This window comes from Pinus tabuliformis, chromosome J (assembly GCF_031772625.1).
Source record: "Pinus tabuliformis cultivar Carrire ecotype Pingquan chromosome J, CPIR1, whole genome shotgun sequence".
Taxonomy (NCBI): Eukaryota; Viridiplantae; Streptophyta; class Pinopsida; order Pinales; family Pinaceae; genus Pinus; species Pinus tabuliformis.
In genome coordinates this window covers 797,056,717-797,071,224 of record NC_142295.1, presented here as the reverse complement: position 1 = coordinate 797,071,224, position 14,508 = coordinate 797,056,717, and the positions used below count along the sequence as shown (strand labels likewise).

Sequence of the window (14,508 nt, the reverse complement as noted above, 5' to 3'; positions counted from 1 at the left end):
GAAGCATTGTTGTGCGCTATTTCTATCATCCAACCAGATTGGATAAATGAAGCAAGGGAGGAATGGAAGAATGACGAAGAAGTGTGGGCACTTATTCGAAAGCTACAACAAGATTCCAGTACGTCTGATACATTTAGCTGGAAAAATGATTCGTTATGGTACAAAGATCGCTTATACCTCTGTAAGAATTCCCAGCTAAAACAAAAGATTCTTATGGAATTGCACACTTCTCCCTTAGGAGGGCACTCAGGATTTTTAAAAACTTACCACAGGGTTAAGAAGGAATTTTTTTGGGATGGCCTTAAATCAGATATTCAAAAGTTTGTGGCAGAATGTTTGGTTTGCCAACAAAATAAAGTTGAAACAATTAAGACACCGGGTCTATTACAACCTTTATCCATTCCAAGCCAACGTTGGGAGGAGGTTTCAATGGATTTTATCACAGGTTTACCCAAGTCTGAGGGAAAGAGTGTCATCATGGTGGTAGTTGATAGACTTACCAAGTATGCACACTTTTGTGCATTATCACATCCAATTAAAGCCAGTACAGTTTCTACTGCATTTATGGAAACAATTCAAAAGCTACATGGAAACCCAAAGATTATTGTAAGTGACAGAGATCCCATTTTCACTGGAAATTTTTGGACAGAATTATTTTCTTGTCTTGGTACTCAGTTAGCTCATAGCTCATCTTATCATCCTCAATCTGATGGGCAAACTGAGATAGTAAACAAATGTTTGGAAGGATATCTTCGTTGCTTTGTATCTGATAAACAAACACAATGGGTCAAATGGTTGCCTCTGGCTGAATGGTGGTATAACACTTCCTTTCATACAGCAACAAAAATGACCCCATTTATGGCACTTTATGGGTATCAACCACCATCCATCACATCATATTTAAGAGAAAATTCTAAGGTTCAGGCAGTGGAACATCACATCGAACATCAACAACAAGTCCTCCAACTCTTAAAGGATAACCTCGTGTTGGCACAAATAGAATGAAACAACAGGCAGATCAACATCGCAGTGAAAGAAGTTTTGATGTAGGTGATTGGGTATTCCTACGGCTACAACCATATAAGCAAATGTCCCTCAAGCAAGCTAAGAAGGATAATAAATTATCACCAAAGTATTATGGTCCGTACAAGGTGTTGCAAAAGATTGGTACTATGGCATACAAATTGGAGCTTCCTGCAGCTTCTCGATTGCACCCAGTTTTCCATGTTTCATGCTTAAAGAAGGTTATAGGCGACAAGCTCCCAGTTCAAACAATATTGCCAGAACTTGACGAGGAAGGAAAAATTATATTGGAACCGGAAGCAGTTATAGAAACAAGAACTCGACAGCTACGAAATCGATCAATTTCAGAGTACCTTATCAAGTGGAAGAACTTATCCGCTGAAGATTCCACATGGGAGGATGAGAATTTTATGCAGAAGTATCCAGAACTACTCAAGCGTTGAGGACAACACTTTTTTGAAGGAGAGGGGCATGTTGGGTCCCTATAATACTAGTGATTACCCCATTACTATTGTAGTTATACCCCTTATTTATATTGTTGTGCCCCATTGCCCCCATATTGTTATTAATGTGCCCATAGAATCCCTCTATTGTTATTTTTGTGGCTTTATATTATTATTGTTAGGTCGGCTGGATTATATTGTGACTCCTTAGACTCCTATATATAGAAAGGAGGTTTTGTCATTTGTATCATCGAAGAATTGTTCATTTATGTAATGTAAAGGAGGTTGCCCCCTCGAAGAGGCTGAATTCTAAGGCGTTGATCTATCTTTTCTATCTTTTCTTGAGCTGGTTTCATAACATCATCCTTGACTTTACTTATAGTTTGACCATAAATATTTATCTATTTGTTAATGTAAAACATTAGGATTTTTTATTTTTATTTTTAATTATTATTATTATTATTATTATTTTCGTGACATTTTTTTTTGTATCATTCTATAAGGAATTGAAATTTTATTGCACAACTGAATTGAAAATAGAAAAAGAAAACAAATGAAAAGGCAAAAAAATAGAAAAGTCAAAATTAAAAGACAATAAAATGGAGTAGAAAAGATAAGAAAAACAATTTCACTGATAGAAAAAGCTAAAAGTTGTTTCAATTTTTTTTTTTTTTGCATAATCTAACTTATAGACGAAATAACCTTTTTCACCAAAATATGGTGATACGATTTCAAGCTAGAATGTGATTTTTTGTTGTTTAAAATACATTTTTGAATGCATAAATGGATTCATCACCTTGAAAAACCCTTGGGGCACTCGAATTCTACAGATTAAACAACATAAACACAATGTTTTAAAAATCTTTGCTTGATTTTGGTCAAGATTAACCAGAAAAAAATGTCATGAAAAATGCCATCTATGTTGTGTGCGAGTTTACTAATGTCCCACATTTCTAGTGGTCTCACCGCCCATCATCACGGATTCAAGTAAAACATGATAGATTAAAAAAGAGTGTTTGTAGTATTTATAAAGAAAGAAATAATCAATTAGTGACTTGTCAATGGTGTTCTTGTGTAAGAATATATATCACACACACATTTCTACCAACATAGATCCATCTTAACTCCCGATCTACCAAGCTTTGGGAATGATCAAATCTCTTGAGGTGCAAACCTATTTTAAAGTGAAAAGAGATTTGACCCCTCTGGGCGCTTGGTAGATCTAGACTTAAGATGGATCTAAGCTGGTTACTTGATTTTGTTATTGCACCGAGAAACAAACATTTTTACTAAGTCAAAATAAAATAAAAGTAAAATTAAACAAAAATAACATAATTTATAATTATAATTATCAGTAAAACAATATTTGTCTGGATCAAATTACATAGAAAAAATAAAAATTAATAATTAATAATTATAATTATAATTATAATTAATATTAAACCATCTTAGATCCATCCTACCAAACACTTAGAGTGATCAAATCTCTTGAGATACAAACCTCTTTAAAGTGAAAAGATATTTGATCCCTTTCAAGGCTTGGTAGATCTAGAATTAAGATGGATCTGAGCGGACTAGTTTTTATTATTTCATGTCTTAAAGTAGTTAATTTTTTAGTCTTTATACAATTTCAAACAAGATTGTGATCTTTTTATTGTTAATACATTTTTAAATGCATAAATGGATTGGACATCTTGAAAAACTCTTAGGCACTCCAATTCTTCAAATTAAATAACTTAAACTCAAGTTTTTAAAAATCTCTATCAAATTTTGATTAAAATTAACCAATAAAAATGTCCTTAAAAATACCATTAAAATAATATTTGTATTAATGTTGATTTTTTAAAATTCTATTTTAATAAAATATTTAAGTCTTATATAATAATTTTTATTTCTTTTAAATTATAATTTATCAATATTTATAATGTTAATGATTAACATCTATTGGATTTTATATGGTTTACTAAATATATATAATTTGGTTTATTGGACTATAAAGTATTAGATTATAGAATTTATATATATGTAGTTATAAGTTTTATAGATGAAGTTTTGATAATTTAATTGAGATGAGATAAATTCTATAAAGTTTTTGTTTTGTTTTTTGTTTTTGTTTTTGTTTTTGTTTTTTTGTTTTTTGTTTTTGTTTTTGTTTTTTTTGTTTTGTTTTTGTTTTTGTTTTTGTTTTGTTCTTCAAAACCAAATTACATAAGTTTTATAGATGATTTTTTGATAATTTAATTGAGATGAGATAAATCCTATAAAGTTTTTGTTTCTGTTTTTTTGTTTTTTGTTTTTTTCTTCTTCTTCTTCAGAAAACCAAATTACATTAGATAATCATATTACATTAAATATTATCTACTACATCCTTGGATTCAAAGATCAAGGAGAATCATAGTTTTTTTCCTTTTTCCCTTTCTCCTATGGACATTATTCCATATTGCAGAACTATTTGACACAGCTAAGGCTAAAGCCATTTGCTCATTTTCTTGAGATATTGTCATGGCCTTTGAACTAGCTAGATTTGACATTTCTTTCTCGCCATCAAATTGGTTCAATTCATAATTTTGCTTTTGCCCATAAATTTCAGGCAATATTGAAGCTAAAGATCTCTCCTTCTCCTTTGGTGAAGGATTTCCCTTCGTCGAAGGTTGTGTCAGAACTACTGGGGGCTGAATTGGATCTTGAGATGTTGAGTTGTTACTTGACGTCTTCTGCTGTTGGGAGCAATTATGCTTTTGATTTGCCAAATTCTTGGCACCTATTGTTGGTTTTGGATCACTCTGGCCTCTGTTATTTCTCTTCGCCTCCTAAGAGTCAACAATCCCTTTAGGAAAGGGACACACATGTTGAAGGTGCCTAGGCTATTGGCAAGTTCCACACCTGAACACAATGTTTTCATAGTCCAAAGGTTGGGAATATTCCTTGTCTCCCCACTTGAGGACAATTTTGTCTAGCAAACCTTCATTAAGGTCCACTTCCACACATATGCAAATGAAACTCATGAAGCCCTTTAACAATATTTCACTGTCTACCTTGATATAACGACTTATGGAGTCTTCAATGTCCTCTAAGATCTTTGGTAAGATCCATTGAAGGGGCAAGTTTGGGAGCCTAACCCAAATCGGTACAGGAAAGGACTTCATGATAAGCAGATTAAACTCGGAAACCATTGCTGGATCGAAAGACCCACTCTACCCCAAAATTAGGGACCCTGGTCCAAAACCCTCTTCCGGTCTTTAGGAACTTTAAAGAAAACTACAAATAAACCATTCAAACAGAATGCCAAATCTATATTTTGAGACCAATTTTGATGAGCCCAGTCCCACAGAGCAGATGGCGAGGGCTAAAATCCATTGAAATGACAGATAATCACCTGAGTTTTAAAATATGCTATCCTTTTCTTGTTGATGATCTCATCCACTTATAGTATAGGAGTGTCCGAAGATTGATCTATCACAAAGGCCAGACCCAAGAGCACCTTTTGTATCAGAGGATTGATATCTGGCTTCAAGGCACCTTAAAAGACATTGGTTTGGAAGCAGAGGATGACCCACCACACCTAGCACCTCCTCTTAGCCTTGCAACTAGCAAGATGTTGGAGTCCTTTATTTTGAAATATTGAAGGCTTTTTTCCATCACCAATTGTCTCCCCTCGTGAAGGAATCCCATTTATATCACTAGAGTCCATGTTGACTTATGAATGTTGTTTGCAGAAATTCTACAACATCCATTTCATTGACCAAAATGCAAGGTAGCTAGATCCCAACTAACATGCAAGCAATGTGGAGCAGATTTTCCGACCTCTGAAGACCCCACCAACTGGGGAATTTCGTCAGACATTTTACATGCATTAACAAATTGCTTGTGAATCTCTCTCATAGGCATTATAGCCAACACTTTGCTGACATCCTTTGCTTGGACACAATTGCAAAACATTTTTGCTCCTGCACACTCTGCAACCAGCCTCACACGCAAGCTCTGTTAAAGATTTACAGGTAGAGGGTAAACCTCACATATTTGGGGAGATTTGACAACCGCTAAGCTGAGGTTCCCATACCCCAGGTGACCATCTAATTCAAACGTTTCTCTGGGTTGTCTTTTGGGCACCAAGTTTGTCCATGAAATTCCAAACACGATGCCTCTCTCGCTATTCACAACCTTTTCTTTTGAATTTTGTCGGTATAAAACTTGCTCCAACAACCATGACACAAGGTCTATCGCATGATTTCCGCTTGAGGGTAAAAGGGTTGCTAAAGTTTGGTACTACTTGCTTCCATCTCCCTGAGGTGAAAAGCAAAAGTTTCCAGATCGAATCTTCCCCCCACCGAAGCCTATCACATTAACCTGTGTAGTGTCGATGTATTCTCTCAAGTTTCTGTGATAATAATAAAAATAATACTTTTGGATATTATAATAATTTTTTTTGATAAATAATGACCAATACAAAATTTCTATGGGAAAATCAAAGTTTTTGTAGATTATAGTTAACTTTCCTTACTTGATAATTACTTATGATGTTAGTTGGCCTTTTATTACGTTTTATTTCTCGTTAATCAAGCAATTACCAAAACAGGGAAGATCACGAAAAGACAAAATACACAAGATATAGGTTCCAAGCAAAGCAAAACCCCTCTAAGGGGAAAACCCAGAAATACTACATAATCAATTCAAACTGAGACTTCCAAGACCTAAAGACCAATGCCAAAATTCCTCCCAAGCACCAAGTTATCCCTTCAACAAGATCTCATCCAAACAAGGCAAATCTTCCAAAGTTAACAAAGGTCAAACTTCTCACAAATTGCTCCAATCAAGGTCTTGGTCATGCAACTTTAGATCCGCAACTTTGTCTACAACTTTCGACCTTGTAATCAACCTAGAAAACGTAATTCCTTGCACGTGTGAATTGAAATACTTCGATTTCAAGGTCTTTTTCCTTCGCTCTTGGTTTGCCCTTCCTTATTGGACTTTCGCTCTTGTAGATGTCTTTTTATCGAACTTCAACTATCTTCCAAACGAGTTGAACTCACATGCTATATATACACTCTACAAGTGGTCAAATAGGCCTCTTCTGGGCCAACTTCGTCTTGATAGGGCTCACTTGGTCTTAGAGGATAGATTAGCTTTCAAGACTAAAAAATAATTGTTTTCTCTAGTTACAAAGATTCCAAATGAGACTATAATACATGCCAATTGTTTTTCTTTGACTCAACATAAACCTAGAAGCATGAAGAACATGCTTTGACATAGACTTGAGCATGAAACCCATGCTTTAATAAATACAAATTCTCTTTCTTTATATAAAGTCATGATTACAAATGTCATTATGAAGACCAAATCTAGTTACATTCTCCAACAATTTCAAGACTTAAGATATGGATTGACATTGGTTTACTGATAATTTGGAATGTTGTAAAATGAGTCGAGAAAATAAAGCTATGAATTAAAAAAAATGACAAAATTTAATTTATTAAATAAAATTTTAACTTTTGATTATATATATATATATAATTAATTTGAATAAAAATATTAATTTAAAATAATTGATTTTTTAATTATTATTATCATTTTTATGTTTTATTTGATATGAAAGTATTTTTCACATTTCGTGGATGGTAAATTGGGCAAATCTTAAGCCACTCTTTCATATTAAAATAGATTTTTAATATTAAGAATTTTTTTCATCAAATAATTAATTAGCAAAAATTACTCGACATTTTTTAATATTTCATACAATTTCAAAGTGAAATGTTAAAATTTACATAGAGTTGTGATTGGGTGCTTTGTTTCAATTCCCCACCTCAGTAAAAGTGATATATTAAACAAGATAAAAGATATAGTACTACCAAACTTAAAAAATAAAAAACAAAAATGTTAAAATAAAATTATGAATTAAAAAAATAAATTTATTAAATTAAATTTTAACTTTTGAGCATTTATATATATATATATATATAATTTAAATAAAAATATTAATTTAAAATAATTCACTTTTTAATTATTATTATTATTTTAGTTTATTATTTTTATGTTTTATTTGATATGGAAATATTTTTCATGTATTTTATACAATTTTAAAGTAAAATGTTAAAATCTACATGGAATTATGATTGGGTGTTTTGTAAAGTCACTCTTTGATTTAGAGTCACTAATTCAATTTCTAGTCCCAGTAAAAATGATATATTGAACATAATAAAACTATAATATAATAAAAATATAGTACTACCAAATTTAAATTTTTTTTTAATAAAAAATCACAAATTGATATATACAAATAATTTTATTTTAACATTTCATACCATTTAAAAGTAAAATGTTAAAATAAAAATACTTAATAAAGGATACAAATTGAAATATACAAATAATTAAGCTTTTACATTGGGATTTATAAACAAAATTAAAAGTTTTTACATAAATTAGCATACTCTCAACGGTCAGCGATTGTTGACCTTCCATGTATGAGCAGATTGGAAGCTCCGTTCGTCTTAAAATGTAGAAAGCAGATCCAAAAATGACGACAAAATAAAGCGCAATTAAACATCAACGCTCGCCCTCTTTAACTCAGCTGCCCCACCTCTGGAGGTGTCTGTCGTTCCCGCTTTGTTTTTCGCTCCGCAGAGGGCGAGCACATTCACGAACTACGTGTCCATCAGTTCCCTTAGTTTTACTGCCAGTCAAAGACTTGTTACTCGGACAGTATTTACCTCGTTCCCGCTGCAGGATCCTCGCAGTATTCTTCGCCCTCGGCTGCGATTGGTTGTCACGGCGGCTGCTGATGCTCTTGTTACTGTCGGCGTGCTGGAGATTCTTGGCCAGACTTGTGCAGACAAGTGTTCAACTTCACGCTTAGCTCCGGTTACTTGTCCCATTTTCCGGGGGTACAGGAGGGCAGGGGATCAAGCGTTTAAAGGGCTCGCAAACCGCTTCTTCAGGTATGCGCTGTAACTGTTAATTTCTGCTTCAGTTTTGAGTCGGTTCGATTCTGGGTTTGGCACTTGCACTTTCAATTGGGTTTTTGGGGTTTGATTTTTCTGGGTTTGTTTAGACTAGGGTTGGTGCCTTAGGGTTTCTGGGGTTTATTCATATTTTGCTTTTCTTCGCTGGCATGGAGGGCGCTGGAGGGCTAGATTTGATGAAAGTGTCGTATGTGGCAGAAGAGGAAGAGCCTCAAGGGTGGAGTCGGTTGTAAAAGCTGACTGACTTTGGTATGGGTCAGGAAGGGTCGGGTATCGCAGGGATGTTTTTCTGAGAGGAGCATGGATTAATTGAGAATACAGGGGGATATGGATTTCGGAACGTTTTCCAGGGCGTGCTGGGGATACTTCATTCGTTGAAGAACGTGGCAGTTTTGAGAAATCGCTTGGCGAGACTGTGCGAAAGTTGGAGGCATTGGACAACGGCTCGGACAGCAGGTCTTTCGAAAAGAGCTGGTTGGCGACTACAGGGGATTTGGGAGTGCGGTAGTGGAGGGTAATCATGGAGGAGTTTCCTGGTGATCCGTCTGGGATTGAAAACCAGGATGGGTTGGTGAAAACTTATTGTCAGAAAATGGAAGATGGTCATCGAGGTAATCTACGGCAGCATATCGAAGGTGGTGATGGAGATCATGTGCATTGGATGCTGGCATAGATCAGGATTTTCAGGCTGGGAATGTAAGGTGCTCAAACAATTCAGTTCATGGGTTAGAATGTATAAATGAGAGGGAGGTAGAAGGAACAGTGAAGGGAGTGGATTATTCTGGTGATTTGCCGTCCGTGCAGGATCTAAAGGAAATTATGGACCTGGGCATTCCAAACAGAGCGTTGAATTCTGCAGTCATAGATAACATTGGAGATGCTGTTTATCAAGATGCGACAGGAAACGTCAACAGAGATGGAGAAAAGGCTCTGCTTGGATTGCAGTATGAGACTGAAGGGAATCCGGATGTTGATTTTTTGAATTTAAGCTCAAGTATGGAAGGAAGAGAAGCAATGGAAGTCCTTTCTAATGACGTAGTTGGTAACTGTGAGACAGAGGATATAGTGCCAGATGCTTTTCCACAATCCTGTTTTCCGGTTGGTGAAAATAACATGCAAGAACCTCTGACAGAAGGTGATGCAGGAAGAGTAGGCAATGATTCTTCTGTTGGATCAGAGGATGGATCACTGAATGGAGAAAAACCTCGAGTTGGATTGCAGCTTGAACCGCAAGGAAATCTGGATGTTGAGTTTTTGAACTTGGGCTCAAGTGTGGAAGGGAAAAAGGTAATGGAAGGCCTTTCTAATGACGTGGGTGGTATGCATGAGACAGAGGATATAGCACCAGATGTATTTTCACAACCTTGTTTTCCAATAGGTGAAAATAACAGAGAAGATGTTTTAACACAAGGCGGTGCAGGAAATGAAAACAGCGTAAGCAATGGATTTTCTGTTTGTTCGCAGGATGAGATTGTGAGTAGAAAACAATCTCTTCTTCCATTGCAGGATGAGGCTGGAAGAAATCAGAATGTCGAGTTTTTGAATTCAAATTCAATTGTCGAAGGAAGAAAAGGACTGGAAGTTCTTTCTAATGATGTGGGTGGTAACCATGAGACAGATGATATAATGCCAGATATTTTTTCGCAACCCTGTTTTCCAATTGGTGAAAATAGCATAGAAGATGCTTTTACACAAGGTGATGCAGGAAATGGAAACGGAGTAGGCAGTGGATTGTCTATTCGATCGCAGGATGAGTTATTGAATGCAGGTGTTGAGACGGTGGACACGAAAGTCAATGATGGATTACAAAATGGGGCAAATGAGATTCATGATGACTCTGGATTGCTGAATGGCATGAATGAAACCAGAGGACAAGAAGGATCTCAAAATCTGTCATGGCAACCACCTGAAGAATCTGTGCAACATGTTTCAGGGAACAATAAGGGAGAGCAAATTGTAGTTGTTCAGGAATATAGGGAGAGTGTATCAATCTCCCCGGAGGAGACCGGCATAGGTGGAAAGCAACAAGGATCAGATGCAGTGGGCTTTATGGAAAAAGAACACCTTTTAGAGCAAGATGGTGCTTTAAGAGAGTTGGCGGTTGAACTTGTGGAACCTAAGGAGCCAGATCAAGATGGAGACTTTAGGGCCACTGTTGTTGACCAAGGATGTTGTCAGAACAGTTGTGGGACTACTGTGGAACAGCATCAGGAGAACAATACTTGTGTGACTGAAGTTCGTCCAGCAGCAGGTCACGTTGTTGAATCCCACCTCTTCTTGCCTTTGGTTGATGAAGTGTTGGAAGGAGAACTTAGAGACCAATCTGCTAATGTGCAACATGACCCTATGGTGGGAAACTTAAATCCACGTGTAGAACCAGAGGCCGAATCATGCATTGATGCATTTGCTCCGTCAGAGGAAGTGGAACTAAATAAACAACTTCCAGGTGAAACACAAGTCGGTAACACTGAAAAACCCTCTGTAGAAAAAGCTTCTATAAATGTTGGTTCTGCAGCAGTACATTCAAGAAATGTTGATGAGAAAGGCACCTCCAAGGGAGTAGCATTTGATCAGGAAAAAGAAGTTTCTTCTTTGAGGGACATAACGCAACCAGAAGGACACGGGGAAACGTCCGATCTGCAGGAAGGAAAGGAGAAAAATATCCAGGATTGTTCATCAACGTCACCTTTACAACAAACTGCAAATAAACGCCATCACAGAAGGTCCTTTAATAGAGGTTCTACGTCTGAAAAATTGACTCTTGTTAATTATGTATCAGAGCGTCAATTTTCTGTTGGAGACTTGGTGTGGGGTAAAGTGAGGAGTCATCCCAGGTGGCCTGGACAGATTTTTCATCCAACAGATGCTTCAGAAATTGCAAATAAATACTTTCGAAATGATAGTTTGTTAGTGGCATTTTTTGGCGATGCCACTTTTGGTTGGTGCGAGGAATCTCAGTTGGCACCTTTTCAATCTCATTTCTCACAGAACGCAAAGCAGACCGGTGCAAGGGCTTTTCGCAGTGCATTGATGAATGCATTGGATGAACTGGCCAGGCGAGTGGAGTTAGGATTATATTGTTCTTGTCAGTCTGAAGAAGCTCGGCATATACTTGAAAACAAAGCTATCGCGAATAGTGGAATACGCGAGGGTGCAATTGTGAATAATCATACAGACATTTCCCATGCCATTTATTTATTTGATCCCTCAAAGTTCCTTTCAACTATCCGGAGTTTTGCTGAATCTCCCCATATGGAACGCGACCTTGAAATTACCGTAGCTTGTGCCCAAGCCTCTGCTATCCTTGCTTATAAGGGACTTGTATCTTCTGGTAAGATTCCCGTGGAGGCTTTAGGCATTCAAACTGCATCTTTAGGTAAGCAGGGCTTCCCAAAGTCTGTATCCACATCAGAAGGTACACCAGAAGGCCGTATTCGTCGATTGAGTAATTCAGGTGCGAAGAGAGTGCGCTATAGCAGCAGCTTTTATGCAAATCGTAAATGCAGCTCAGAGGGAAATCAACCAAGAAGGATGAAGACGAGGAGCATCGGTGACCTGATTGCAGGAAGTGAATCTGCAAGAGAGGACATGGATGGCGATGAAACTCTATTTGAGCTTGCGGGTTCCAAGGCCAAGCTTTTGAGGAGACGGCTTGAAATCCCGCAGAAACGTCTAAAGTTGGACTCTTGCTCAACCGGTTCAAGTTTGGAAGACATGAATGCAGGCGGTTGGATGGTCGAAAATATAAAATGTTACCCAGCCAAGTCACAACAAGGAGAAGAAGAAGAATTTTTGCCCAGAAGAACGAGTCCATTGAAGGCCAAGAGGCATCAGCAAGTGGAATCAGTCACCTCAGATGTTTTAAATAATGATTCTAAGGTTATGGATTCGAAGGAGTTGATGTCTATATCTCCCAAGGTCGATCAAGATGCAAAGAAGTTGCCAAAATCATTTAAGGTTGGTGAATGCATGAGAAAAGTTGCGAGCAAGCTTACCCCCAGACCTTTAGGTACAAGGAGCATGGATGGCAGTGGTTGGCAGAATCCCCAGGAAGGTGCTGCCAACTTAGCTATGAAAACTGAAAAGAGTAATTTCGGTTCACCTTCCAGCAAACAGTGTGCCACAAAGCCTGTTGGAGAGACCAATTCTACTGGTGAACTATTGCGTGAGCTTCTGGTAGTTGCTCAGAATCCTTTGTATTGGGCTAAGAAAATGAAGATGCTTTCCAGATTAATAAATTATTTCCTAGAGTTCAGAAATGCTGTTTTTGAGAAAAGTTCTATGAACTCTGATATATCGAAGGCTGCTGCTCGTAATTTTGCAAATCAGTCGCATAAACTAAAATCTTCACAAAGTTCCAGCAAGTCCCCCAGCACTGCAGATTCTAAAGATTTAGGCTGGACTGATCAAGCACACTATCTGAGGCCTACAGGTCATGTGGTGCAAACAAGGTTGAAGAGAAAGGCCAAATTTCCGGCAGAAGATGCCCGGAAGAAGAAAAAACCTGCTATCAGATTATCTAAGTCACCTTTGTCAAAGAAGGGTTCTAAACAAGAACGTAAAGAGGAAGCAGGAAATCGCTATGCGAAACAGTATTCCAGAAGGTCAATGATACCTGACTCACCTGTTAATTCTTTGGCAGGTTCTGCTGCTGATAAAACTGTGAACCAGAAACCTGCATCTCTTTTCATGAGATTTCCCAGGGGATTCGCTTTGCCTTCAGAAATTGAATTGAAAGCAAAGTTTGCTCGCTTTGGTCCTCTAGATATATCTGAAACAAAGGTTTTCAGACGTTCAGGCTGTGCTCAGGTTGCATTCAAAAGGTCTTCTGCGGCAGAATCAGCTTTCAATTATGTATCAGAAAATGACATTTTTGGATCAACAACAGTCAGTTTTAGGCTTAGATATCCTTCACCTGAAACACAGGTAGACACAGCACAAAAGAATGAACGTGGGAAACATGGAAGAGGTAATTCTGTGTCAAAGGATGTAGTTAAAGATGCAGACGGGCTTCAAGAGAATCTGGTGCAACCATCTGATTCGGTTGCTCTTTCTGCGGAGAAACTGAGCACATCTAAACCAAACAACTCAGGGGAGCCTCAACTTTTGCTGATCCAACAAAATCTGGAAATGCTCACTTCGATGCTTTCTCGTTCCAATTATGCATCAACATCAACCACTACAAAATCAGATAATGTAGAACCAGATTCTAAAGCAGATATAATGGATGAGATGATGTCTCTTTTGCAGAAAGTTAGTGCACTGGTTTCCCCACAGCCTTAGATTAATTTGTCTAGTAATTGGCAAAGATTCCAGAACACAACTAACTTGAATAATAATGAACATAGTTTTGTGAATGCAACAAGTGTGCACTGTGTTATTGTTTTTCATGGAAGCATTTAACCTGAAAACAGTGGAGGAACACAGCAAAGGTATGCCGAATCTCTAGAGTTTAGTTTCTGAATTTGTATATAGAATGCTGCATGTCTTTCAATGGCAGTTACTACAACGTATGCCTTTTTATGGCAAGCTACTATTATGCTACAAATGTGTTATCTTTTTGGTAAGAGTGGTAATGTTTGAAATGGACTTGAGTCCAGTTGAAAATTCCTGGTAGATTCTGGACATCCATGCATATATTTGCACACTTCGATTATCTATCAATTTAATGCAACCAGCCCTTTATTGTAGCTCAGTGGAGCAAATGTATTGTTATAATTCTTATCTCTTCACGATTTTCACTAATGCTTCATTTGATGATTGCCTCAAATTTACCGTAGCTGGGAGGTGGTCAAAATTTTAAGAGTAAGCCATTGCCCCTTTCTCAAAAATAATAACTTCAAGTTATAATCCAAAACTTAAGCATGTAAAATGTGGTAAAAGATGCTTCAAATATCTAGAAAAATGCAACCGTGAAGTTGGGAGTTTCTAGCTTCTATTGAAGTTCTCTTTCGGTGATGATTTTACCTTTTCAAGGCATGGTTTGTACCGCTACCATCCAATGCTTGTAGTTTTTCATCTCTGCTAATATCTACTGGTGACTCGCAGCCTTTTTTCATTTCAAAATCTCATCAGGCTAGCTTTGC

General features: G+C 37.0%; 1 protein-coding gene across 2 annotated transcripts; it reads left to right on the top strand.

Moving 5' to 3' along the window:
• The first annotated feature begins 7,984 nt into the window (after nt 1–7,984).
• On the top strand, nt 7,985–14,117 carry LOC149229126 (uncharacterized). Of its 2 annotated transcripts, none has more exons than XM_089378488.1 (2): nt 7,985–8,398; nt 8,621–14,117. In XM_089378488.1, exon 2 carries the CDS (start codon nt 9,242–9,244, stop codon nt 13,703–13,705), a length of 4,464 nt encoding a protein of 1,487 aa, XP_089234614.1. In that variant the 5' UTR covers nt 7,985–8,398; nt 8,621–9,241; the 3' UTR covers nt 13,706–14,117. The 2 variants fall into 2 exon arrangements, with proteins under 2 accessions (XP_089234614.1, XP_089234613.1); XM_089378487.1 differs by having other exon boundaries at nt 8,578–14,117.
• Nucleotides 14,118–14,508: the final 391 nt, after the last annotated feature.

Coding starts and splice junctions, on each gene's coding strand:
- LOC149229126 (XM_089378488.1), top strand. CDS start 9,242: ATGGACCTGGGCATTCCAAACAGAGCGTTGAATTCTGCAGTCATAGAT.